The 27,488-nt window shown below is 34.7% G+C and overlaps 2 protein-coding genes and 1 long non-coding RNA gene across 4 annotated transcripts; all 3 read left to right on the top strand.

The window, feature by feature from the left end:
* Window positions 1–704: 704 nt before the first annotated feature.
* Window positions 705–2,924, top strand: LOC143588122 (putative pentatricopeptide repeat-containing protein At3g13770, mitochondrial). The gene is made up of 2 exons (XM_077069224.1): window positions 705–1,099; window positions 1,178–2,924. Exons 1-2 carry the CDS (start codon window positions 784–786, stop codon window positions 2,620–2,622), a joined length of 1,761 nt encoding a protein of 586 aa, XP_076925339.1. The 5' UTR covers window positions 705–783; the 3' UTR covers window positions 2,623–2,924.
* Window positions 2,925–7,675: 4,751 nt separating this feature from the next.
* LOC143588119 (uncharacterized) lies at window positions 7,676–11,156 on the top strand. 2 transcript variants are annotated; one of them, XM_077069223.1, is made up of 9 exons: window positions 7,676–7,753; window positions 8,502–9,398; window positions 9,494–9,644; window positions 9,741–9,902; window positions 10,006–10,167; window positions 10,234–10,383; window positions 10,475–10,588; window positions 10,672–10,922; window positions 10,991–11,156. In XM_077069223.1, exons 2-8 carry the CDS (start codon window positions 8,518–8,520, stop codon window positions 10,903–10,905), a joined length of 1,854 nt encoding a protein of 617 aa, XP_076925338.1. In that variant the 5' UTR covers window positions 7,676–7,753; window positions 8,502–8,517; the 3' UTR covers window positions 10,906–10,922; window positions 10,991–11,156. The 2 variants fall into 2 exon arrangements, with proteins under 2 accessions (XP_076925338.1, XP_076925337.1); XM_077069222.1 differs by having other exon boundaries at window positions 10,672–11,156.
* A 7,477-nt stretch (window positions 11,157–18,633) lies between these two features.
* Window positions 18,634–26,373, top strand: LOC143588121 (uncharacterized). The gene is made up of 3 exons (XR_013145029.1): window positions 18,634–18,834; window positions 18,928–18,983; window positions 26,012–26,373. It is a non-coding gene; the product is annotated as an uncharacterized LOC143588121 (long non-coding RNA).
* The last annotated feature ends 1,115 nt before the right edge of the window (window positions 26,374–27,488 follow it).

Below are 27,488 nucleotides of genomic sequence, written 5' to 3'. Positions count from 1 at the left end.
GTAAATAGGGGCTCACCTTTGACCCTAGACGTGCAAATAGATTGAACTTAGATTGGGTTTGGTTAATGTTGAATAAAATCAGTTTGGGACCAATGAGGGTTGGATTAGAACACGGTTTTGGAGAAGCAACCACAACCTTATCTAAATCAGTTTGGCATGGTTTAAAACCTAATCGGATTCAAACCAGGTTGTAAATCGTCTTTTCTTTTTGACTTAGATGCAAAATGCACTCAACATTCAGCTTGAGCATTTATGTTCACCTTTTTGCATAGTGAACATATTCAGCATGTATTTTTTTACAGTGTGAATCAACCATTAAGTCAAACGTTTGTTTTACTGTTAAAAATGATATGGTCAGAGGCAAAGTCATCTTTTCACACATAAACATAATAATATAATTATCATTATCTTCTTAACCCGTTGCCATAAGACCATGTGTAGTGATCGTTCCCCACATATTGTACACGGCACTTGATCAAGAGGAAGGTGGTTGGGCCCGGGCGTTTTGCGGGTTTTTCACTACATATGGTCTAATATTGCTACAAGCCCACACCACCTATGCAATCTTCTCCCACCTCAATCACCACCGGACAACTTCTCGACTAACTCTTTGCAAATCCGGATGGTTATTTTGTCTTATGCAAGATGAACAGCAAAATCAACCTTTTGGCTGGGGTTAGCAGACATCACTTTTATTCACGTCAATTTGCTTCAGCACAAGAGCTATTAACAAATTTACAAACTTTGTGCTCCAACGGTCACCTCAACTATGCACTAACAGATATGACCAAATTAGGCCTTCAAATCAATTTCAAAGCCTACGACACTCTGCTAAACCACTGTCTTAAACACAAATCCGTGAGAGGTGGTCAGAGGGTTCACGCACACATGATCAAAACCCACTATAAACCCCCCGTGTATCTTGCAACACGCTTGCTTATTCTCTATGATAAATGTGATTGCTTGTCGGATGCCCACCAGGTGTTCGATGAAATGCCTCATAGAAATGTGGTTTCTTGGACCGCTTTGGTGTCTGCTTATTCGAAAAGAGGGTATGCTTCTGAAGCCTTGGATCTTCTTGTAAAGATGTTAAGATCAGGTATTAATGTTATTATTTGTTAATGAGCTTGCGTCGTTAGTAAGCGTGTTTACTAAACCGTATTTTATGGTTTTTCAGGTACCGAGCCGAACGAGTACACATTTGCAACCGCACTCACATCTTGTACTGGAAACAGTGGAATTTACCATGGGAGACAAATCTACAATCATATAATTAAATGCAATTTCGAGTCACATTTATATGTCGGGTGCTCTCTCCTTGACATGTATGCTAAAGCGGGTGAAATCCACGAAGCCCGTTTTGTTTTTGAAAACCTTCCGGAACGCGATACTGTTTCTTGGACCGCCATTATATCGGGCTATGCCCAGTTGGGTCTTGATGAAGAAGCGTTGGAGTTGTTCCGTAGGTTATTACGGGAAGGAGTTGATTCTAACTATGTTACCTATGCTAGCGTTTTGACTGCTGTATCGGGACTTGCAGCATATGAAATGGGAAAGCAAATTCACTGTCACGCGCTTCGGTCTGAACTTCCTTTTTATGTGGTTCTTCAGAATTCTCTCATTGATATGTACACAAAATGTGGCCAATTAAGTTATGCAAGAAGAGTGTTTGAAAAAATGCCTGAGAGAACCGTTATTTCATGGAACGCAATGCTTGTGGGATACAGTAAACACGGGATGGGTAGAGAGATGGCTGACCTTTTTGAACTAATGAGAAAAGAAAACCGAGTCAAACCTGATAAAGTAACTTTCTTGGCTATATTATCAGGCTGCAGTCATGGAGAGATGGGAACTTTAGGGTTAGAAGTTTTTGATGAGATGGTAAGTGGAAGAGACGGCGTGGTACCCGACATTGAACATTATGGATGTGTAGTTGACTTGTTAGGTCGTGCGGGTCAAGTTGAAAAGGCATATGAGTTTATAAAAAAGATGCCTTATGAACCAAATGCTGCTATTTGGGGATCTCTATTAGGGGCTTGTTCGGTGCACTCGAATGTTGAAATTGGGGAAATTGCGGGTCGTAGGCTTTTACATATAGAACCAGAAAACCCGGGGAATTATGTGATTCTTTCTAATTTGTTTGCTTCAAAAGGAAGATGGGATGATGTTAGGAGTATCAGAAGTTTGATGGAAGAGAAAGCGATTGCAAAGGATCCAGGAAAAAGTTGGATTGAAATTGATCAAATCCTTCATACGTTTCACGCGGGTGATCGGTTACATCCAAAAATTGATGAGGTTTATGATAAAATGAAAGAACTTCTTGTGAAAGTTAAGGAATATGGATATTGTCCAAATTTGAGTGGTGTTTTGTATGATGTGGATGATGAGCAAAAGGAGAAGATTGTGTTAGGTCATAGTGAAAAGTTGGCATTGTGTTTTGGGTTGATTTATAGTCGTGAAGGAAAGGCTATTAGGATAATGAAAAACCTTCGGGTGTGTGTTGATTGTCATAGTTTTGCTAAGGTCGTCTCTCAAGTGTGTGAAAGAGAAGTATTTATGAGGGATAAAAATCGGTTCCATCATATTGTTAATGGTGTTTGTTCATGTGGAGATTACTGGTGATGCAAATTCAAACGGTGTACATCGCCAACTCGTCTTCATGGCTATTATGTCAGAGCCGAAGGACTGCAGTTCAAGAAATAACTATGGAAACCCGATCCCATAATGCTCGCTGCTGCAGCTTCCTTAATTTAACAAACCAGGTTAGCATGTACTCTGGTAATCTTATGTTCTTTTGTTCTTTAATGATGCATTATATTATTCTTCATTCAAGATAACAAGTGTTTTAGTATCTCCAAATGGATGACTTTCAGTGTTCTCTTTGTTAAATGCCTCAACATGCTAATAGATATAAGTGATTATTACAAACTCATTTTGAAGTAGATAATACATAAATCAAAATGTCATATATTCATATGCATTATTATATATTCATATGCATTATTATCAAATTATATAAACAACTAAAAAGATATATAATGCATAAAATAAAAGTATTTAAGGAGATTATGATGCCATCCTAGGTTCCAGCCTTGCAGATATGTACTAATAGTTTAACTTTTTCCCTCCAAATTCATACATATACAGAAGAATAAATAACCATGAATATAAATAATAAATAGTTACGATCACAGATTCTAAAGTCTAAATTGTAATTTATTTTTATAGTGACACATAATGTTGCCTGTTCGCTTTTCTTTGAATAAATATATTAATTGGCATATAGTTATGAATAAATATGAAATGGAAGTGTACATTGACTATAAGAGCATTAAAATTAAAATAATAATATATGGTTATATGACTCAATAGGATCTGGTAAGCTAACTTGAGTTCATCTGATAAACTTTTTCACTGCGTCAAGTAAGACACGAGGGTCAGGGTGGCGACGGTGGTGACAGCAATGGTGCTGGCGGAAGAGAAGGTGGCAGTTGGTGGTAATCGCGAGGGAGGAGACGACGGTAGAGGTGGCTGCGTTCTTGGTGGTTGCATTACTAAATGAAGGAACAATAGATACCTTGAAATAATCCTGTTTTTTTTTTTGAAAACAGCAACGGGCTAATAAAAATTACAAAACAATTGGAAGTTTGGAAGTGGAAGTCAAATTTGCATCTCTAGTGAGTGTGATTTAAGGTAAATTTGCATGATTCTGGTTGAACAAATATTGGAAATCTGAACAGGGAAGTTTAAAAAACAAATGCAGGCCTCGTTTAGCCATTTTACCAGAATCAACCTTCAGTTGAAACCTCACAGGTTTTATAGAAAGCAAATTGCAGTTCGGTTCAGATGGTGGCGGTGGCGGAGACATCGACGATGGTGGCGGGTGGTTGAGGTGGCGATGATGATGTTTAATGTTATTTGATGATGGTGAAGCTGAGTCCAGTTAGGTAACTAAAAGTGAATTTTTGTGACACTTATGATATGGTTTTAGATGATGGTGAAGCTGTATAACAATGATGTTGCTCAAATTTCAATCTAAAACATGAATTACTTTAAAACTAGGTTTTGGTTTGGTTTACTTTAACATGATTATGTTTTATGTTATTCAACCTATGAGAATCCAGAATATTTTTTTATATTATGCATTCAAACGTGCTAGCTCTTGCTGTTTAGGTACATTGTGTTGGTCGAATTGTGCTGTAGCTGCAAGTTCTGCCTGTATACATTACAAGATTCCCGTTCGATTAGAGTAATGAAAGTTTTATATGAAATTAGGAATGTGGTTTCTCGGATTTATAGATACAGGGAGTGAAGTTTAGGGGTCATTTATGTGCTCCTAAAGGTTTAATTTGTGCTTAACTAATTTTGTTGCTTAATTCTTCTCAAAAGTTGATTTCCATTCATTTGGGAATAGTGTACCAAGAAAAGTGTAATCAAGATTTGGCTCCCCATAAGCAAATTCTCTATCATAAGTGATGGCCTAGATTTATGCTTTTCCTCTTAATTACATAGCTTACGTTCTTTCGATCACACATGAAAACAAAACTATATTTGAATTATTTACTAGTTACTTTTAAACAGAGACCAAATTGACCAGCCTCTACAAGGCAAAGTGTCACATTGCTGCTATTAAACTACTGATTAAAAGGGAATGCTGGCCGGCCAAGGGCAACATTTAGTGACCCCCATGACCAGAGGAAGTTAAATAACAAATCTAAGTGATGGAATTATTATTCTATAAGAGTCTCACACACATATGAGCCGGCCCCATGTAATCAAAAGGACTTTCTGTGAATTACAAAATGGTTTCTTCACTCCTATTTAAATCATAAGCATCTAAGGCTTCAGTAGATAACAGTGACTTTTTTTGGTGCACCCTTTCTACTCTTGCAAACAATTCTCAACACAACAGGAGACACCGCTTGTAAGTGGTAATGTTTCTTTTGTAATAGCTACTCGTTTTTATGTTCTCCCTGCATAATTGCGCTCTCATGCGCACCAACTTTCTCACATGCTGACGCAAACATCTGCCATGTACTCGGTATAGATTTGATATGACTTTGATCTATAACATGTTCCCCCCTTCTTTTTGCTCATTGTTAGCATCTTTAGCAATTTATCAAGCCATTTTAATCACAACTATGACTCTAGTTCTATGATCAACACCTCATCATCTCGTACTTTTATGACCGGGCAGTAGTCTTGTTAGCGAGTACCAAATTTTTATTCTTATACACATGTTGCAACCAATGCCCTATTGGGGGGGGGGGGGGGATCATTCTGGTTTTCTTTATTTGAATGTGTTTGGCGGATGAATACAACTGATCAACTAACATATATATACTTGTCTTTATTTTATATAATAAAGCATTATTCTGGCATTACAATTGATACTTTTCTGATATAGTAATGACCGTATTAAATTATAATAAAATGTTGTGTTTGTTTGGTTCTTGTATATCAGGGACCCAAAGAAAAATTAGTAATGACAATATCACTATTTTACTTCTCGGATCTTTTTCTTATTCTTTACTTTTAAAGAGAAACATGATTCCTATTGATTAAATCCTAATGGATTATGTCTTATTCACTGAGAAAGGAGTTGTTTTTGGTCAACAGATTTCTTATGAATGAATTTGAGTTTAATAAGTTATACAAGAGAATAGGTGGATTCATTTTACACAATTCTCCACTTTAGATCGCTTTTATAAAGAACTTGTTGACTTAAAATAGGTCAAAGTAGACGAGCAACACCCTCCACCTGTGTGACAATCAAGTATCACCGCCACCACCACCACCACCTTCACCTAGCCAATGTGGCAACATGGTCACTACCGCATTCCCTGCGCCCCCCGCCAACACATCCACTGTCGGCACCATCACCACCCTTACCCCCACCTAGCCTATGTGGTATGACCATCATGTTCCATCGTCACTTGTGGGTAAACCTATTTTTAACAACTCTTTTCAAGACAATCAATTTCAAGGCGCGTCGATTTTGGTTAGAAGTTAGAACTCGTTTCGATACAATAAAATTGAAACTTTTTTAAAAAGACCGGTTTTTTTATTTGAGCTAGTTTGGTCACAACTCAACCTATTTTAACTCGTTACCCAACCTTACTAGACAGCTTAATTCCTTGAGATTTCATCAGCGAATGTTTTTTTCCTATCAAGGAATTAAGTAATAAGGTATTCTTATTTATCCATCGGTAAAGGAACTAGAAAAGTAGAAAGTATATGTATAACATGAAAAATGTAGATATTCAAATTGTTGGGTAAAGTATGTGAAGGTGATCCGGCCACATCAAATACATCCTTTGTTAAATGTTGTCACTGAACTTACATTCACTGCCCCTCTGGTTTGAAAAATCACATTAGCTGCTCCAAACGTTTTTTTTAGTTACCAACACTTGACATTAGTTCTATTAACTTGTGCCTAAATATCATTCCATCTTAACATGTTTACAGAAACATAAAAAGCTTTTCACTAAGCTGTTTTAAAATGTAGGATTCTATGCAAAGTGGGCGTGTGAGTCAGGTAGCGGCTAAACCCTGGTTCATGTTAAAATTGTTGTTCAAAATGGTATTTACATGTTTCGTTCCAAAACATATTTTTACCAAAATACACCAGGGTTAACATTAGTTGCTTTATAATTTAGGTTCACCTGATTATGAAGGTGGTAGGAAACTAGGGATGGTGACTACGAAGTGTTGACAACCTTGTTCCTACAAGCAAACACTTATATTATTTATATCAATTTACAAACAATAACAAATTCTCATATATTGAGAGACTTGCATTCAACTTTATCATCCAATCATGTGAGTTTTAGAATCTAATGAGATTTCAAAGATACAAGTATCTTTTGACTTCGATTGTGTTTCCCCACAAACACAAAATATATATAATACGTTTCTAGCTATATATCTTAAACTTTGCCAAAAAGTAATTAAAAGTATAATGTAATAAAAAAATTACTATAAGTAACAAGAGTATGATAAATGTTTTAGAACAAATATATCCTTGTCCTGGTTTCGATAAGATTTCGACAAGCATAAGTTAAAACATTCAAACAAACGCACAGATATTTCTATATTCAAAACAAGTTAAAGCAATATTACTTTTTATAGTATCGTGATTTGTCTTCAAAGAAAGTTATCTAGGTAAGTATTGTAGAAGTTCGGATGTGACGATGTTATGTTTTGATTTTTCAATCATGGATTCATGGTTTGTTGTATTATAAATCGTTAATCTGATTAGTCTAATAGTTTTATTATTCATAACCTTTGTTTAATCCAATTTAAAACGATGGACCGTACCTTAATTTACTAGAAAAACAAATAAGACATTTTTTCTATGTTATGATAATTATGTGATTCTTAAAGGGGTGTTATTTTGTTTGATTTAATAAAGTGAATAATAATAGAGAAAAAAGGGAATCAAAGGAAGGCGTAACGTAGCCGAAAACAAACACCCACCGGGTCAATTGTCTAGCACCGACGCGAGTGAGACTTACAGCTCATCTAATTGTTCCTTCCACATGTCATCCATCACGTTACATGTCTCAGTCACATCAACTCAATCTTCTTTTTAAAACTCCTTACTTATTATTATTATTATTATTAACGCAGGAATGAAAACAGATATCTATCTATATATAAATATATATATGGAGGAGTCCACATTCGAGACTGACTGACTGACTCCGCTCGCACATCATCATATTCATTCAAACTCAACGCGCATAATTCGGTACTCATTTCCCTTATATTTACATTTCCTTTTTAATAATAATAATAATATGTTAATTAACGTTACGAATGTTGCATTGCTTATTGTGTTATGATCTGCTTGTGGTTCTCTTAGGTTTTTGTTTCAGTTTTGAAGTAACTTCTATTAATTTCTGCTTCTAAGTAAGTTTTGCTTGTGATCGGTATAATATGTTTCATTTCGATCCCAAGTTACAATTGAGAATTTAAATCGTGTTGATTAATTATTCAGATCTGTTTTGGATCATATATGTTATGTATAGTCAATTGCTTAAATATATATTTTTAATATAAGAAGATCAAACTATTTACAATAAAACGTGCAATTTGGATAGCATATCCGATTCTACTAATTATTTGCTAATCAAATCTGAATGCTATTTGGTGTGGGACATGATGACTTTAAAATTCATCTTTTAAGGCTAGATAGATAGCTTAAACATGAAGTAAAGGTATTGAAGAACATAAACCTGCAATCACATTGATAAATCTTCATTTTGAATATTCGAAGGCTAGATGGATTGCTTAAACATTAAGTAGATAATTAGGTCTAGTTTCATTAGGTTGTTGTTGGTAATTGATATCGACATTGTATCACGGTGAAGTAAGATGAGATGTCACTTTCTATGTTGTTCCAATTTCACATTCCGATTATTGCATTTTGGCAGATTTATAGTAACATCTTATCGAGTTATCGGTATATTTTTTTTCTTTTTTTTCTTTTTGTGCAGTTGAAGACGGGACAGTATGATGGGAATGAAGCAGACTGATAAGAAGAGAAGTCCAACAAATAATCAAACAAAACGTCCCGCAAAGGTTGAGAACCGGGAGGCTAAGTTGCAGCAAGAAAAGTCGAACAAAACATTGAGATCAAAGGAAGTGAATAAGAAACCTTCATCTACAAGATCAAACTCCAATAATGCAGTAACCGAAAGAAAGAAGAATGTAAAGCCCTATGAAAATAATGAAAAGTTAGTTGTAAACTACAGTGACAAAGCTAGCAGATTTAGAAATGACAAACCGTCCACGGATTTAGATAAGGAGTCGAATAATGGACGGGAAGAATCAGACTCAGAAACCATCACTGATACCGTTTCCTCTAGTGGCGATTCACCAGTTACCGAGCATGACTTGCATTTACAGATTAACACACCGTCTAATATTTCCAACGGCTCAAACGGTTTTAAAGTTCATCCAAAACCACCATCGACTCCCTCGTCTATTTCATCTGAAGGATTCGATGGTCAAGATCTTGAAGAACCGAAGGAAGTTAGTATATTGGATGATGTACACAGTGATGGAAGTGATGATGAAATGCTTGATGCTATGGAAAACATCGAGCATGAAACAAAAGTGGATTCGGATCCAAGGATTGCAAAAATGGAAATGAGAATTGAGCAACTTGAAGATGAGTTAAGAGAAGTTGCTGCTCTTGAAGTGACTCTATACTCTGCAGTGCAAGAGCATGCTGACTCGGCACATAAAGTGCACACACCCGCTCAACATCTATCAAAACTTTATATTCACACGAGGAAGCGTTTTTCCCAACAGAAGCGTGATACGATTGGGAAAAACATTGCATCGGGGCTTGTTATGATTTCGACGTCTTGTGGGAATGATGTTTCAAGGTACTTTAACAGTCTAACTTATTCTGTTTTAAGGGTGCCATTATTTTTGCTTTTCAAATTTTTGACTGATAAGTCAATTCCGGTTGAATTTGCAGGTTGACTTTCTGGTGGTCAAACATTGTTGTATTGAGGGAACTAATAACCAAAGCATTTGAAAGTAAACAGGAAACAAGAACCTTCACGTCTGAACTTGAGAAAGTCGAGTCAGATATCTTTTCACGGATTGTTGAGTCTATATGGTGTCAGGTACAATATTCCGACTATATCATAGTTTTGTATGTTTTTAAGGATATTAATAGCAACCTTTTAGTTTACTAAACGGTTATCGTCTTATTGGTGCAGACCTTTATGCCTAGTATGCTTACAGATGTAACTTCGCATGACCAACAAATCAACTTTTCCATTAATCTATGGCAAAATGCTTTCTATGATGCTTTTAAAAGACTTTGTCCTGTTCGTGCAAAGGGGAACGAGTGCGGTTGCCTCCCAGAGTTGGCAAAAATGGTAACTTTATATACTTTATAAATAAAGTAGTTACCGATGCCCACTGAGATAAACAAAACTTTCATCAATACTTATAATAAGATCTTTAATATTTTATGGTCAGGTAATGGAACACTGTGTTTCTAGACTTGATGCAGCCATGTTTAATGCCATTCTCCGTGAAATTTCAACTGATTCTGTTTCAGATCCTGCAACTGTATCCAGAGTTTTGCCTATTCCTGCTGGTGATCTAAGTTTTGGCTCAGGGGCACAACTCAAAAAGGCGGTATGTATTTTAATAAATATATGATGAATCAAACTCATTGCTAATGATGATCGACTTTCATTGCAGGTTGGAAGCTGGTCTAGATTGCTCACTGACAGGTTTGCCGAAGACGATACTACAACTGGTGAACTAAAATGGTTCCATCTTCTTGATTCCTTAAGCAATCTTCTAATGGTACCCAAGGACATGATTATGGACCGATCACTTAGAACCGAGGTTTGCCATATTTTTCATATATATCTCATTTGTAACAAAACATGTCATCCTCACAACTAACCATACATATCTCTATTTACAATGTTATTAGATGTGCCCATCGATTAGTCTTCGGTTACTTAAGCAAATACTCTCCAGTTTTACTCCAGATGAATTCTGTCCACATCCAGTTCCCCAAACTGTAATTGAGGCAATTGATTCCGAGGTATTATCTTAGTTGCTTTCGTATTTTACAAGCATGTTTCATATTTTATATCTTGATAGCATTTTTTTTTGTAATTTGTGTAGTGTAAGATAGCGGGTAGATCATCAGAAGACAGTTCCAGTATGTTTCCTCACCCGGCTGCAACAATTACTTATAAACCTCCTTCTTCAACCGACATTGGCAAGAAAGTTTATAATGAACTTAAAGTGATGGATTCGTTTCCCGCCTTTATAAATGGAAATCTAAACGGGAATCATGCAAGTTATGTTGGTGCAAGTGCAAGGTACAAACTTCTTCATGAGGTTTGGTCATCATGAGTTACTTCTGCCAAAAGGTACCATCCTCGTGTATCTTTGCTTGATCAATAAGTATACTAATAATAATCTGTATCTTGAAATCTAGGAAAATGAGGGTAATAGGAAAGAGACTACTTTTGTTTCTTTTTGTTTTTGTTTTTATGGAAACTTGTGAATAGGTTTTTGGACTATAGAACATGTTTTTTTTTAAAGAAAAAGTGTATGCATCATATATGAAATAACCAATTTAACCACTTGTATAAAATGTTATCCACATTCTGTCCCTGTTACGTGGGCCCCGCATAGGCAAATTCACGATGCTGCTTATAATGTGGGCCCCGCATAGGTTTAAATTTCCTATAGGATAATGATTTCTATTGACGACGCACTATCGAGTTTACTACATGGATTATAATGTGAGATCCATGGATGAAATGTGGACGTGTGGTTCCTACATGGGGGCTTATTTATGATGCGGGTCATGCTGTTGGTGATGAGCTAGTGAGCTATCAGATATCACTTGGTCAAGTGGTCCAGCCATGGGTCTAGCCGTTGTATCATTGGTGGTTCTGGTTGGTTGTTCACGTCACCATGATACTAGCCACTTATGATATCGTGTCTTGCAACCATATAATATAAAATTATTACTATTTACTGTATAAGTTGTGAATATCAATATTGAGGTTGCTAATAAAATTTTAACAAAACCGAAGAAGTCGAGTCTAGTATCGTTGATTCATTTGGTTATACCTTTTAAGTGTCATAATTTTAATTTTTAAGAACAGGAAGCTAGAACATATTTTTTTATAGAATTCAACCATAAATGAAATTTGAACTAGAACGTATTATATTATAATTATTTTCCAAACGGCCCAACTTATAGTAATAATTACCCAAAGGGCAACTAGCAAGTGACTAGTTCTCTCATAATTACATGAACAATTCAACAAACACACCATTTTGTTACACACCTAAATACAAATTATTCGAAACGAAAAAGTATTGACCTTTTTTCCCTATAATTCTACCATCTTCTTTATTTTTCATCCATAAGAGTGCATTCCGTTTTATGCCTTCTTTTAGCCGATTGATAGATACTCATACTCTTGTCTTGTCAAAACTAGAAGTAATCAGATACAATTTTAAGTATTATTATAATAATGAGTTTTAAGGAAATTAAATTAGAGATAAATGATGATAAGGTACAATGAATTTGAGTTGGTCACGACTCCGTGAATGTAAAATGGATCACGGCCTAGTTAACGCGTCTATACCTAACTCCATTGGATTCACGGATTGGTTTGAAGAAATTTGGTTCACAAATTCGAAATGGAATATCTTAAAATATTAAATTTAAAAGGAGCAGAAATTAAAATCTAAAATATTAAATAACATGAGGAATATGTAAAAGAAATTTTACAAACTGAATTTAGATTCGGAAAACAGGTAAAAGTGGTGTTTTCCTTTCATGCTTTTAAAATCGTGTTAAACAAATATTACACTTATAGGACCAAGTTATTTTACGGGTAAAAAAAATGAGAAGTGTGCGAAGCCATAAATCATTGACATGTGTCAAGTGAGGATCAAAAGAAAAAGAGTATAGAGGTAATTGTATACATTTTCTCTCTCCACATGCAAGACACATGTTAATACCTCCATCATTTTAGAACGTTTATAACTTTTTCGTATGATATTTTTTTTAAAAAAAAATTCATCATAATAACAAGTGTTTTTTATCTTTAATATGAGTATGATTTCTGTTATATAAAATTTAATACAAAAATAACGTCATTGTGTCTTTTTTCATCATTGTGTCTTTTCGCACACCATTGTGTCTTTTCGTTTATCATTGTGTTTTTTTCCGCCATTGTGTCTTTTTTCATTATTGTGTCTTTTCGCACACCATTGTGTCTTTTTTCGTCATTGTGTTTTTTCGCACACCATTGTGTCTTTTCGCTTATCATTGTGTCTTTTTTCGTCATTGTGTCTTTTCGCACACCACTGTGTCTTTTCGCTTATCATTGTGTATTTTTTTCGTCATTGTGTCTTTTTTTGTCATTGTGTCTTTTCGCACACCATTGTGTCTTTCCGTTTATCATTGTGTCTTTTTTCGTCATTGTGTTTTTTCGCACACCATTGTGTATTCTCGCTTATCATTGTGTCTTTTCGCACACCATTGTGTCTTTTCGCTTATCATTGTGTCTTTTTCGCCATTGTGTCATTTTTCGTCATTGTGTTTTTTCGCACACCATTGTGTCTTTAACTTGAAACGTAAAACACAATGGTGAATACGTATAACACAATGACCTAAAACGTAAAGAAACAATGATGAATACGTATAACACAATGATCTAAAATGTAAGACACAATGGTGAATACGTATAACACAATGGTGAATATAATGACTTGAAACGTAAAACACAATGGAAACAACATATTACACAATGACACAACAAACAACAAAAAAACACAATTAAAAAACCCATTAATTAATATTTATTTTTATATAACAATATGATACTCATATTAAAGATAAAAAAACGCTTATTATTATGGTGAACTTTTTTTAAAAAAATAATGTCGTATGAAAAAGTTACGGACATTTTAAAATGATGGGGGAATTGACATGTGCCTTGCATGTGGAGAGAGAAAGTCAACAAAGGTGAATTATTACATTCATGCCATTTCCATCAATTTTTATTTATTAAATTAATCTCAACAATTAAAATCTAAGATCAATGGACATGATTCCTTCTCACTCTTCTTATTTTTGTTGTCCTTTGTATTTTAACTTTACCCTACACTTATATTTAAAATTTTAGCCCCCGGTTGTAATGATTAGCTTATTTATATAACTAGCTTTATAACCTGTGTGATGCACAAGATGCTTAAAAAATTCGATTAAGTTATATAAATTAAATGATTAATTTTAAAAAAAACTATATTTTATCAAATTAAATGATTTTATAAGTTCAAACTATATTTTCCAAAAGAATATTTATACGAATACGTGGTATATTTCACGCAATTTCTTCATCTACGTAATAACGAAAACGATGCACTTAGTGATTTTATATGTTGTAATTATATTTTTAATGGAATAACGAATTCTGACAAACGATGATAAGATGTTTCATTATAAATGACATAAAAAAGACATCATTATATAGAGTTAACATGAATAAAAACATGTTTTTGTATTATAGTTTTGAAAAAGATGGATAAAAACTTCTTGGATCCATAGACAATGGATGAATATGTGAGAATAAATTGCTATTCATTCCTAATTTCCTTTTGTCTTTATAATCTTAGACCTATAAATTATATCTTCATTGAATTTTACAACATTTATCTCATACCCTCAAAAGTGTATATAAATTGATTTAATTAAAAAAAAGGTAAATATGATTTCATTAAATATATAAATATTTTAATTATATTAACATAAATACCAGCATATTTTTAAACCCTATATTTTAGGTAATTAGTCATTTGATTAAAGATGGATTGATATGTTTTGATCATACTAATATAAATATGTTTTCATTAAAAACAGAAAAATAGTTTGAGTGGGAAATTGAGGTCAAGAATGAAAATCCAAATGACATGTGTCCCCAGTTATTTTCTTTTATCAAAATAGGTAGATTGTAATCAAATAACCTAATTTTTTTAAGTATTTTATAAATTGAGTTTAACCCTATTTATATTAAACCATATTTGGTTCAATGGTCTATAGTAGTGTATTAGGTGTTTTGTTTTTTTAGAGGTTAAGGGTTCAAATCCCTCATAGTAGGTGGGTTAAGTGTATATAGAAGTAGATTATTTAACTATTAATGTCTAATAAAAAGATAACTCAATTTAGGTTTTACTTGAGTCATAAAAAGCTTGTTGTTTGAAAGGGTTCAAATGGACTATAAAAAATTCACGCCATTTTATATAAGTATCACCTTTGTTGCCACCATTGCTAGCATCGCCTGTAGCACCACCGTTGCATAAGCGAGCATTGTCATTGAAATCCACCCCATGGACATTAGCACCGTCACTGCCATTTCCCTGCCCCCTAGTTTCCACCACAATTGCCGACTCCATCCACGCCACAACCATCAACTCAACTGTTATCACTATCACAATGACCTACATCATCATGCTCGTTGTCGCCACTGGCGTGACAATGTCGTTACCATTGTTGTTCTCATCTATATTAGTCACCTTTAGGGGTCATAAAAGAAAGTGCACCGTAAGAACCTATTGTTAATACGTTTTTTTTCTAAACGGCTTATTTCAACGTGAACCCATTTTGGCCAAAATCAGTATTAACACAAATCAAAATTAATTTTAATTTTAACATATCTTTACCCGGACCCAGTTTAACCCAAACCATTTGAACCCCGCTTAGACATTGCAAGCGTGCAAAATTAAATTTTAGTTGTCAAAGGACATTTAGATATGACTAAATAAGTGATTGCGTATCGATAAAAGTCAATATATTACAAATATATGGATAAATGTGTTTATGCTTTTAATTATAAAAGTTTATAAACAATGGCATGACATGTCATACGGTTTGTAAGACCATACAAGCTATATGGTACGGAGAAAAGTGGTTATGGTGGTCGCATAATAGGAAAAGAAAAGTCATATAGGTTGCATGAGGGCTAGAAAAATACAGATTGCATGATTTGTTGAGTAACGTGAAAGTGATTGATTTGACCATAACAGATTCACAAAGCCACATGACATTTTTCACCCTATCATACGGGTCGTGTGACATCTTACGACTCGCATGACTAAATGAAAAAAAGGTCATACAACCCATATGATATGACGAGCTAGTGTACACTTTTAGAGGTGGTGAGTAATACATGACATTTTTCACCCTGTCATACGGGTCGTGTGACATCTTACGACTCGCATGACTAGACGAAAAGGGTCATACATTCGTATGATATGAGCGAGCTAGTGTACACTTTTAGAAGTGGTGAGTAATAATTGACCGATTATAAATAATGTTCACTATGGATTTAATAGATTTTGAAACACAACCTTTAATAATATAAAATATACATTCCTACCTATTTATTGTCTCTCTACTCACGAAATCATAAATAACATGGGCGTATCTATCGAAGGGCTTAGGGTAGTCTGAGTTACTTCTCAACTTTATATGTGAAGTACAAAATTAGTGAAATTTTTTTTATCATTCTTACTTGATTTTAGTTGTATTTAGTTTTTGGGATTTTTATTAGTGTGCGACATGTTGCATCATATTGGTTCTTTTGCTTGATTATTTTGTCAATTGGAAGACAAATAATAGTAGATTACGTATTGTTTCCACCACTAGTTTAGCGTGGGTTTAAATAAGATCATATGTGTCGTATTAGTATTGGAGTCTAAGGTTAATCATTGAATTAGTATTAGTTAAGTCAATGTAACTAGCTAACTACTAGGACATTCATATCATACATTGACTTAACAATTGGCAAACAAGCCTAAATCTGAAGTGATGGTTTATTGTTCTTATTCTTGTCAACTGACTTAACTATCTTGTGTATTATGTTTCATGTTTCTTATTTAAATTTGTAATTAGTTTAGCTTAAGTTAATTTCAACATCATTGAAAACCTTCAAGTGTTTATTATATACAATATGTGTGATACTAACAACTAGGCCTTTAAATGAGCCAAACGAACACAAACGTGGCATGCTCCTATCCGTTCATTAAACTTTAACTTAACAAACGGTTGGACATGGCAATCAAACATAAACAAATATATTCTAGAATGGTTCACGAAGTTACTAAAAATTTAAAAGAGTGCCCTACTTATGACACGCTTCTTGTAACTATGATATACCTAATAGGTTTACCCTCACTTTGAGAAATGTCATTACACCTCAAGACTCAAGTAACAGATAGGAGTTAAGGACAATGACTTGGTAAGCAACAATCTCCCAAATTTTAATTTTAGAAGTTTCGACTTTGCTTTTTGAAACTGAGTTTGTAATTTGCATCTGATAAAGAAATTATATAATTTATTTAAAAAAACATAATGATTTTTCATATTTGTCTATATACATTGTTATTTCTATTCTGAACTGTTGTCACCAATCCACAAGTTAAAATTCAAGATCAACCAAAATAATGCATTAGCTAATGGGCATTTACTTTGGGGCTTCCATTTCCATCTCTCTAATTTTTAAATTAAAACACGTTTCTTTCTTAAAATGTTGCTAACTGTCAAAAACCTCCCACATTCAAATCTCCATCTTTACATCTATTACATTCAGACATTTATTTAATTATTTTGCTCTACTTAATACATTCATGACAAAATGTAAAAAAAAATGAAAGCCTCTAAATAGTGATGTTTCTGTCGTTTCCTCTACTTTATATGAAAAAGAAAACTACAAATAGAAATTTTAATGAGTGCTCTTAGGTTCGTCTTCAAAGATTTGAACTTAGATAAGATGAGTTCAATGAAGATGATAAATCTTTCAGAGTATTCCAACAAACAATTGCACTAAAGTCGTACTCATTGGTCATCTGCACTTAATTAGGGGTTGTGCATGTCAAGAGCGACCATGCCTATCATGATGACCCTCTTCAAAAGAACTGCTTTGGAAATCTCAAAAGACACAATAGTGCATATGCATCTTGAATCACTCATTTACTTCAATGAAACTTAGTTCATCGTTCAAAAATATATAAATAAATAAAACAGAAAACTTCTTAAAAATATATATTAAATTAAATAGTATAAATATCATATCGTTATCCTAATAACTTGTGCCAACCCAATTTAATAATATCAACAATTTCCCGTTTTTGATAAAGACCAGTTCCCTACGTATCAATCTTGTTATTCAATCAGTTAGGAAGAAGATCGTTCTATTGGTTATTGTAATTTAATTTGTTAGAAACTATTTCATTATTAGAGAGTTAGCTCAAGTTTCCATTGTATTAATTACTTTCAAATTTCGGAAGGCTAATTTCCGTTGTATTACTAAAATCACTTAAAAAATTTTAATTATAAAAATATTTTATTACTATAAACTTTTTCATAATCTGTTAAATAAATTTGTCATAAGTAAAATATTTATAAATTTTAGTTATAAAAATATTTTAGTTGTTTATATTTTTGTTATAATATATATATAGTTGTTACTTTGTGAATCCTTTCTAATATAATATAGTGGTAGGAAGTCTAGGTTTTCCAATGAAGACACAAATTCAACACCCCACTAACAATATTTTAGAGGAGGTATAGGTGGTTCAATAAAAGAATACTGAGATCTTTGTGATTGATTCTGAGGGCGTTAGGGTTTTACCACCAGTGGACCTTCGGGAGAGTAGGGTTTTCCCGAAACTGAAGATAATTTGGAGACGTTTAAAGGCTCCGTACGGCTGGGTTAGCTAACTGGCGGTCCTTTTGTCATTGGGTCTCCCGTACAGAACACCTAGATAATTCTCTGTTTGTTGATCGTTTAAAAAATGTTGGTATTTTGTTATTCTATGGTTTATTGTCATTATTAAAAAGATATAGGTTATAATTGTTTAAGGTGATGAATTAAAAAATTTCATTGACAAAATAATAAAGTTTTTGGTTTAAGTTTTACACGTGATAAAAATAAAGAGTTTCGGGTAAATCAAAATAATCCAAATTATCATTAAAAAAAGGATAGGTAATTGTTGACGGTATGTGTGAAATTGAAGAGAAGTTGACCTTTTCATTGGAAGTGGGGTGGGGTAGTTGTACATCTTGTGACAACTGAGACTCATCGTTCATTATATGTTTGTTTGTCCACACAACTCAGATTCCCACCCCCTACTATTCCTCTTTCTCCATATATCTCTACTCTCAAAAAACCAACCCAAAGATGAAAGGTGGTTTGGTAATTTGTTGTGTTCTCCTACTGATTCTGAGTTTCATCTTCTGTGCAACTGATGCATCAAGTAAGCTATTACACTCCCTCATCTTAATTCATCTTCTATAAATCATGTAATCATCTGTTGATCATAACCTTAAACATTTGAATCACTTGTCAGGGACTTCTGTATGGATCATGGAAAACGAAGTTGCACTCCCACAAATACATTTTCAGGTTCTCTCTCTCTCTACATATGTATTTAAAATATAGAACTCATTTCTCTGCTACTCGCTTGTTTTTTTATGTAGTTTAATTTGTGCCATTCAAGAAAAATATATATAGTTTAATTTGTGTTATCATTTATCTATAAATTATATATATTTGTTTGAGAAAAAAGTATTGAGTAAAAAGTGAAAAACTGTACCTAAGACCATCTCCGAAGTTACACCGCTTCATTTCACAGAATTCGTGGGAATTCAAAGGAATTGGAATTAAAATCCTATGACATGGCGTGTTCGTTTCGTTGAAATTGGAATCTTAGGTACAGTTTCACAGAATTCATGGGAAAACCATTAATGGCGCGTTCGTTTCACGGAATGGTTTTCCCAAGTGACATTTAGACCATGTATATACACTACATCACCATATGAACTTTTTGGGAAAAAAAAGGTGATGGATGAAGCTCTTACCTATCATTATCTCATTATTATTATTATTATTATTATTATTATTATTATTATTTATTAAAAATAATACAACTAAACCAACCCACTAATCACAAATAAAATTCACCCCTCCCCCCCAAAAAAAAAAGAAAGAAAGAAAACGCCTAAGGCGTCCCAGGGGCGGTGGTCCCCGACGCTTTAGGGCTTTTTGGGTATAAAAGGCGCCCACTACACCCGGTTTTATGTGATATTGGCATGACAAGATGTTTTCAATTGTTAGTGAATTAATTATAGATCCCTTATGTTCATCCTATTTTTTCTCCCTAACTTATCCTTTTATCCTTTTCCTTGTTTCCCTATCAAATTCCTCCAACAGCCCAACTCTCGTCTCTCCCTCTCACCTTTCTCTCTTCATTGACGATACTCCTCTCTAAAGGTGGGAAAATAAATCGGTTAACTGATTCGAACTGGTTTAAAACCGATTTTGTAAAAACCAGTTTGGAACCGATTGAAATCGTAGGTTTGGAACCGGTTTGTAATTTTCTCCACCAAAACCGGTTAACCGAACCGAAACCGGCCAAAACCCGAATTGATCAAAAACCAAACCGAAACCGATCGTCACCGTTCATGAAACCGGTTTCAACCCGAACCGAAACCGATCATAAACCGATTTTGACTTTTATTGACTAACCGAACCGGTTTTAAGTTTTAAACCGGTTTGTGCACCCCTACTCCTCTACTCCCCTTTCTTTTTGTTCAACATGGGATAAAAGCCTCCATAACCATTCATCTTAAAGTCTTTATATCATCTCTAACTATATAGTTTTAAGGTTTTTATAAATTTTTCATTCCATCTAATTCACTAAAATATGGTATAAATATTTGGATCGAACAGTGATTCCATATATATATATATACACACACGGATTACTATTCATTCCATATATTATGCCATATATTTTTTGTAAATATAAAAAATGAGAAAATATAATTAAAAATATATTTAAGGAGTATTATATAATAGAATGAAGATAAATGTGAGGAATCGGCAGTAGTAAACTTTTAAAAGTGAACAAATTTTATGGATAAAATTGTTTATTTAGTTATGTTATATGGATACAACTTAGTATTCCAATATGAGTGCCCTAGAAGAAGCCACTATAGACAATAGAGATTGTATAAATTTCGGATTTTAAATGCAAATATATTCGTGATGAAATTTAAAATTTTGAGTAATTCACCTTTGGTTCTTTATTAATTGGTTGTATCCGTCACTTTGTTGAGTAATGAACCAGTTACTGATTCACATATGGTAATTTTTCACCTGACACGCATCTAACACAAATATAATTAATTTTTGGGTATCTATATCTAATTATAAAAGGGTCATGTTTACGTGTATCTGTTTAATCAAATAATCCTCCTTGCATACTCGGTTTGACTTGTTTAGCTAAACAAATTTACAGATTAACCCACCAACTTTTCTAGTTAACAAGTCAGCCTCTGCTAAGCAATTGCTGCCACTTTTTAAACCCTAACAGGCACCAACCCCATTAACTCGTTTTACTCCTTGATAACTATAAGCCAACCCATTTGACTTGTTAATTTGGTTATGTCAAACATTACACGATTTTAGGTGTGTGCAAATTAGAAATAATGCTTGTAACAAAAATAATTATAGACGTATTTTCGGGTTGAACGATTCAACCTGTAAAGTGTAAACCCAGTATATTCACATAATTATTGGATTTGCTTGTACAAATGGTGAAAATGTTGGTAAGAAAATAACAAACTGTTGAACAATATTAACGCTTAGGGGTGAAATTACAAACAAGTGAGGCTCATTTGACATCATAATGAAATCAGCAATGGTGTCGTCAAGCTCTGTTCATCTTTTCGGTGTACCTTCTAAACAACCGGCCGCCTATACAGTAAATACATTTTTAGTTGTTTAGGTTTATAACCTCAAATTGCAACATGAGTTCATTAACAAAGGTAATTTCGAAAAATACCGTTATTTGAAAAGTTGTAACACATTACGTCCTTTCCTCCTCTTGACTACACAACATTAACCTTTTTTGTTAAGCGGTTAAGTGCACATGAGGGTGGGTTTTTCTCATTGTAAGTGTGTGTGTGAGAGAGAGAGAGTATATGTATGTGTGAGTGAAGATGTGTGTATTTCAATACTATGAAAATTGTGTTAAGACGTGTATTTCAATACTATGAAGAGTGTGTTAAGATGTGTGTGTATGCCATCAACTCTGGAACTATATGTGCAAAAAAAAACCGAACTCGAAAATAAAAACCCGGAACCGGTTTTTTTATACCAGGATTTTACTAACGACTCAACTTGTAGAGTACAGATAGAGCATACATTTTAGTACCAAAACCCGTACCCGGTAATACCCGAAAATCACAACCGGTTTCATACCCAGAACCACGTTTTTCCATTACCTGAAACCGGGTTTTTCAAATGCCCGAAATTACCTGAAAAAAAAAAAAACCAAAAAGTGGCAGTCACTTAAAAACCCCAATCTATACCCGAAAAATACCTAAAATAAGGTTTTTTCAATACTTGAAAATAGGATATTAAAATATCCGGTTGTAGAATACATGGTTCTATACTCAGCCCGAACCCGGTGCACAGAGTATGGTTTTAGAGACAATACCCGGAACCCGATCCCCCTCCTGGGTATGTCCAATACCCGATTTTCTAATACTCGATCATACCCGGAATCAGGTTTTGAAAAACCCCGATTTATGCACCCTAGGTGAAACTCTTTTAACTTTTCTACACCTAGTATCATTGGATATAAGCCCTTTTAGTTATTATTATCAAATAGATTATTTTAATTTTTAAGCATAGTTATTTTTCAACTTGAATAAGAAAAAGATTTATGAAAGAACATAATTTAAACATTTTTTAAAGCATTGACACCACATCTTCTATATGCTAATATGCATAATGTATGATGTATATACATATATATAGTTAAGGTATTATTAGAGGTGCACAAATCGGGTTCAAATGGAAAACCCGAACCGGTTCCAAACCGGTTTTTTTACACCGGGTTGTAAAATGGCACCGGTTCCAATCAAGAACCGGTTCGGTTCCCGACCCGAACCGATGCCTAGATATGCGAACTTTTAAGAACCGGGTAGGGTATGAACCGGAACCGGTTTTTACGTAAAAACCGGTTCCACCGGTTTTTTTTGAAATTTAAAAATTAGAGCCGTTAGGAACCGGTTCCAACGGCTATATAGCCGTTTTTGACCGTTGGAACCGGTTTTTTAACTATAAATAGGTTATTTTCTTACTATGAATAGCAATGTTTGTTTGTTTACTTGTTAAACCACTTCCAAAACTATAAAACACACTCCAAACCACAATTAACCTTAAACCGACAACAAATGGCAACCAATGATGACATTGTTATGGTGATCGAAACAACAAGATGCCCCGATGTTTGGGTTCATTACAATTTGTGTCTCATGACCGACTCACATGAGTTGGCACGTTGCAAATATTGCTCGAAGTTTCTTAAAGCAGGGTCCAACTCGACATTACGAAAACATACAAATAAGTATTGTCGAGAGAAAAGAAGATTGGAAGCTAAAAAAACGGAAGTGGGAGAGTCGTCCGGCTCTACAACCCAAAAATAAGTATTCCCGGATTAAAACGACGGACTTTGTTTTTTATGTTTTAGTTGTTATGTTTAGTATCGTTTATGTTTTAATAATGTTTGTAATAGTTAGTTTTTAAATAAATAAAATGTTCGTCGTTATTAAAAAAGTAACAAAAATTAATCATGAGTAACAAAAGTAATTATAATAAAACAAATCAAAACTAAATATTAGTTGAACAAGTTACAAATAATTTTACCAAAACAAATAATTACAACTCTTCTTCGTCTTCATTCTCGTCTTTACCCTCGTCTTCGTTATCGGAAGAAACCCCGTCCTCCGCCTCCTCATCATGAATATGACGCTCTATTGGTATTTCGTATTCAAAGTTCTCCTTGTGTTGTACACGATCCACCGCATCCAAATGGTCCTTTAGGCAAATGCAAACCTCTAGAGACTCGGGAGTTAGTTTTGTTCTTCGCATAGATAACACCCTCCCACTAAGAGAAAAAACCGATTCGGAAGCAACCGTTGAGGCTTGTACGGCAAGCAAATCACGAGCCATGGCGGATAGAATGGAAAATTCGTTTTGTTTACCTTTCCACCAAGCCAACAAATCAATATTGCGAATTTCGTCGACCGTTGCGCCCTCAACATAGTTTGCTCCACTATATCGACCAAGTTCGCTACTTGGTGTGTTTCCTCTTTGCCTCTTAGATGCCGATTCACGAATTCCATTCATCAAGTTTATAAGTGGGTCATTGCACGGCCTACCAGTTGTTGTTTTTTTCACAAAAGACGATCTCGTGCTTGGACCATACATTTGAAAATAATGGTCATAAAGGTCTTGAAGGTTTTTGTTGAACTTGTCCTTCGCTTCCGTCGACAACTTCGGGTCAATCTCGTGCATACCTAAGTTGTCGAATATTTTCTCAATCGTTGTTTCAACCCCATTAACATTCCAATAGGGGTTTAATGCGGCGGCACAAGTAAAGACCGGCGGTATGATTTCAAAATATTTTATGAACTTTTCTTTCATCACCGCAACAATATTTTCGAAGAGTTTGTTCTTCTCCGCAAAGCTTTTAAAAACACAAGACATATAGTACAATTCTTGCAAAACCCAACAACTAGTAGGGTAATAGACTCCCGATAATTTTGTTGTTGACTTTTTGAACACATCAAGATACTCCAACAAATAACCGACTTGGACCCAAACACTTTCCGGAAACATATCGGCCTCGCGTTCTTCAACAAGATTGTTATGAAAAGCTTGTAAAGTTTGGCGTTGGGCAAAAGCACACTTTAACATATGAAAAGTTGAGTTCCAACGGGTTGGAACGTCCCAATTCGGCCCCAAATACTTTCTTTCAACCGACTTGCAATAGTTCTTATATTCAAGATGTCTTCTTTTACCACTTTTGAAGACATCTTGTAACATAAGTCTAAAGTATTTTAAATAATCACAAATGTGTTCATTGTCAAGACCTATTTGAACAACCAAGTTGATGATATGTGCAACACATCGGACATGAAAAAAATCCCCGAAACAAGGTGGTGAATATTTAATGATAAATTTTTCAGCCGCCTTAGTATTGTTTGAAGCGTTGTCAAACGAAATCGAAAATATTTTATTTCTCAAGTTGTAAGTCGTTATAACTTCATCAAGTAATTCAAACAATTTTTCGGCGGTATGTGGGAACGGGAAGTTTTCAAAAGCGATGGTGCGTTTCATCAATTGCCATGTCACCGGATCAACCCAATGAGCGGTGACACATATGTATGATTCGGGCAACCCGTGTGGTGCCGACCAAACATCGGTAGTTAAACTAACCATGGCTTCTAAAGAATGAAAAGACTCGATTAACTCTTTTTTAGCACACTCCCACAACCTGATACAATGACGTCTTAAGGTAGTACGACTTACATGTGTGTATCTCGGTTGTAGAGTTTCGCGAATCAACGACGTCAACTCCGGGTCATCAAAGTGGTTAAACGGCAAACCTCGTTGAATAACGAACTTTGCCATTCTATCTTGAACTTGAGTCGTGTTGTAACGAAATAGTGTACCATCTTTACCCAAGTCAATTTGATCGGTCGCGCCAATCCCTTTCAACGCCTTGCAATATGGCTTCTCGATGTGCTTTCTCAAAGTAGAGTTGGAATCGTGCTTTAATATTGAACCATATAGTTTGCAACGAGCCTTTTGATAACCTTCGTCATCCACAATCAAATCCCAATTCTTTCATATGTCTTGGTTGCGGTTATGGTTGACTACCGTAACAACCCTTGGGTCCTCCGTAACAGGAACGGGGGCAACAAAAACACTCTTCTTAGCCTTGTTGTTAGTTTTTTTGATGGGTGCCATAATAATATTTAGTTGGATGGTCGGGTAAAGGAATGGGTTTGCTAAAGGAGTAGTATTTTAGTTTGTTTTTGAGTTTGGTGGTGAAACAAGTAATGGAAACAAGTTATATATAGGTTTGGGCATCAAAAACCGGTTCCAACGGCTATATTACCTTTGGAACCGGTTCCAACGGATCTATTGTCTCAAAAACCGGTTCCAACGGCTATATTACCGTTGGAACCGGTTCCAACGGCTAATTGGTGTCTAAAAAACCGGTTCCAACAGCTATATTACCGTTGGAACCGGTTCCAACGGCTAATTGGTGTCTAAAAAACCCGTCGGAACCGGTTTTTCCTGGTACGAACCGAACCGGTTCCAATTAAGAACCGGGTAGGAACCGGGTTGGAACTGGTACTGACATACAAATAGGAGAACCGGGTACGATTTTCGGGTACAAAAATACCCAAACCGGGTATTGTTCCAACCGGGTTGGAACTGGAACCGGTTCCGGTTTGGTTCCACCAGTTAGGTTCCGGAACCGGTTTTTTTGTGCACGTCTAGGTATTATAGATATTGTAAGATACATCAATGACTAATGACTTAAGTGTGTTTGTTGAGGGTTGTAGGATGAAATCGAGATTACGCGTGACAAAGACAGCATGAGGTATGACGAGTCCACAACAAGAAGATTGGATCTCGAAGACATGGATTATGGAGGTACCGGAGCAAACGAACGTCATGACCCCAAGAGTCCCGGAAGAGCATAGCTCCATACAACCTTAACCAGTTGACTGTACATCATTCCTAGTATGTATGTGTGGCTAGTTGGCTATAAACTTAATTCGTGTAGTTATTTGTTTATGAAAACCGTAACTTATATGATTGTTGACATAATACAATAGTAATGTGGTTATAAATATGAACCATAATGATGCATGCGAACTTTATAAAGCAACTTCAAGGATTCTTAAATTCTTGTTTGCAAGGATGTGCATTTTGTTAGTTTTATATGTTCATATTAATTATACATGAGATATATATTTTTGTTGAACAACCAAATTCCTATTCATGGTTCTCTTAAACCGAGCACAAAACAATCGAGCCTCCACCTTAAAACCAACAAAATTAACATGAGAGATGGATAGTTTGATATAATACATAGTCGAAAAAAATTAGCTTCACATAAATGGGTGTACAAACCTTTAAATGGTATATAAAAATGGTGTATGTCCCATTAGTTGTCCCCTAATCGAGTCCAAGCGGTCCTATGACCAACATGAGGATTGTAATTCACATGTCACGGAGTAAATCGGGTGGTTTAATTGGTATATAAAACATGGTGTAAGCCACCATCAGGCGTTCCCCAGTAGGGTTGGTCAGAAGTAGCTTCACGTTGGTGATGTTTGGACTTGATTGGCATGTAAACTAACCAAACGTTCGGTGAACTGTTAGTGAACCGTTCGACGGGAAGTTCGTTTAATTAAATGAGCGAACATGAACACATGGTTGGTAATTTTCGGGGTTGGTACTCAGTTGATTATAGCTATATAATTTTTTCGGTCTGCTTCAAGCGTTCAGGTTGGGTAATTGGTATATAATATTTTTTGGTACATTTCGGTCATTCCGGTAGGGTTGATCGTGTCGTGCCATATAAGAAAAAAAAAAGAAGAAAAACAAAATATCATATAATCAAGAAAAAATATGTGAAAGATCTTTAAAAATGCATAATTAAAATAGAATGTGAAAGGTCATTAGAAATGCATAATTACAATAGAATATATTTAAAGTTGTTCTCTATGGATTTTCATTTTTTATAAGCTAACCAAAACATCTTTTACTTTGAAATTCCTAGACAAGTCTTTCTCATTAAAACAAACCAAAGTATTTTTCAAGTTCTCATCACTCATCTGACTTCACGTACTTTATCCGATTACACAAATCAGACTTCATGTACTTCTAGCCAGTCGGTAAACCAGTTGATCACAACGATCTATTGGTGAGGTCAGGCGACGTTCGGGGGTTTATCCACTTAAAACAAATTAGAATTTGAACCCCACATATTTTTTTAATTAGCGTAAATGTGGGTGGGGTTGGGTTTAAAAA

The sequence above is a fragment of the Bidens hawaiensis genome, unplaced genomic scaffold, assembly GCF_021521415.1.
Source record: "Bidens hawaiensis isolate Kalapana, Puna unplaced genomic scaffold, B.hawaiensis_p1.1 tig00035989_1, whole genome shotgun sequence".
Taxonomy (NCBI): domain Eukaryota; kingdom Viridiplantae; phylum Streptophyta; class Magnoliopsida; order Asterales; family Asteraceae; genus Bidens; species Bidens hawaiensis.
This window is presented reverse-complemented; position numbering and strand designations above follow the sequence as displayed.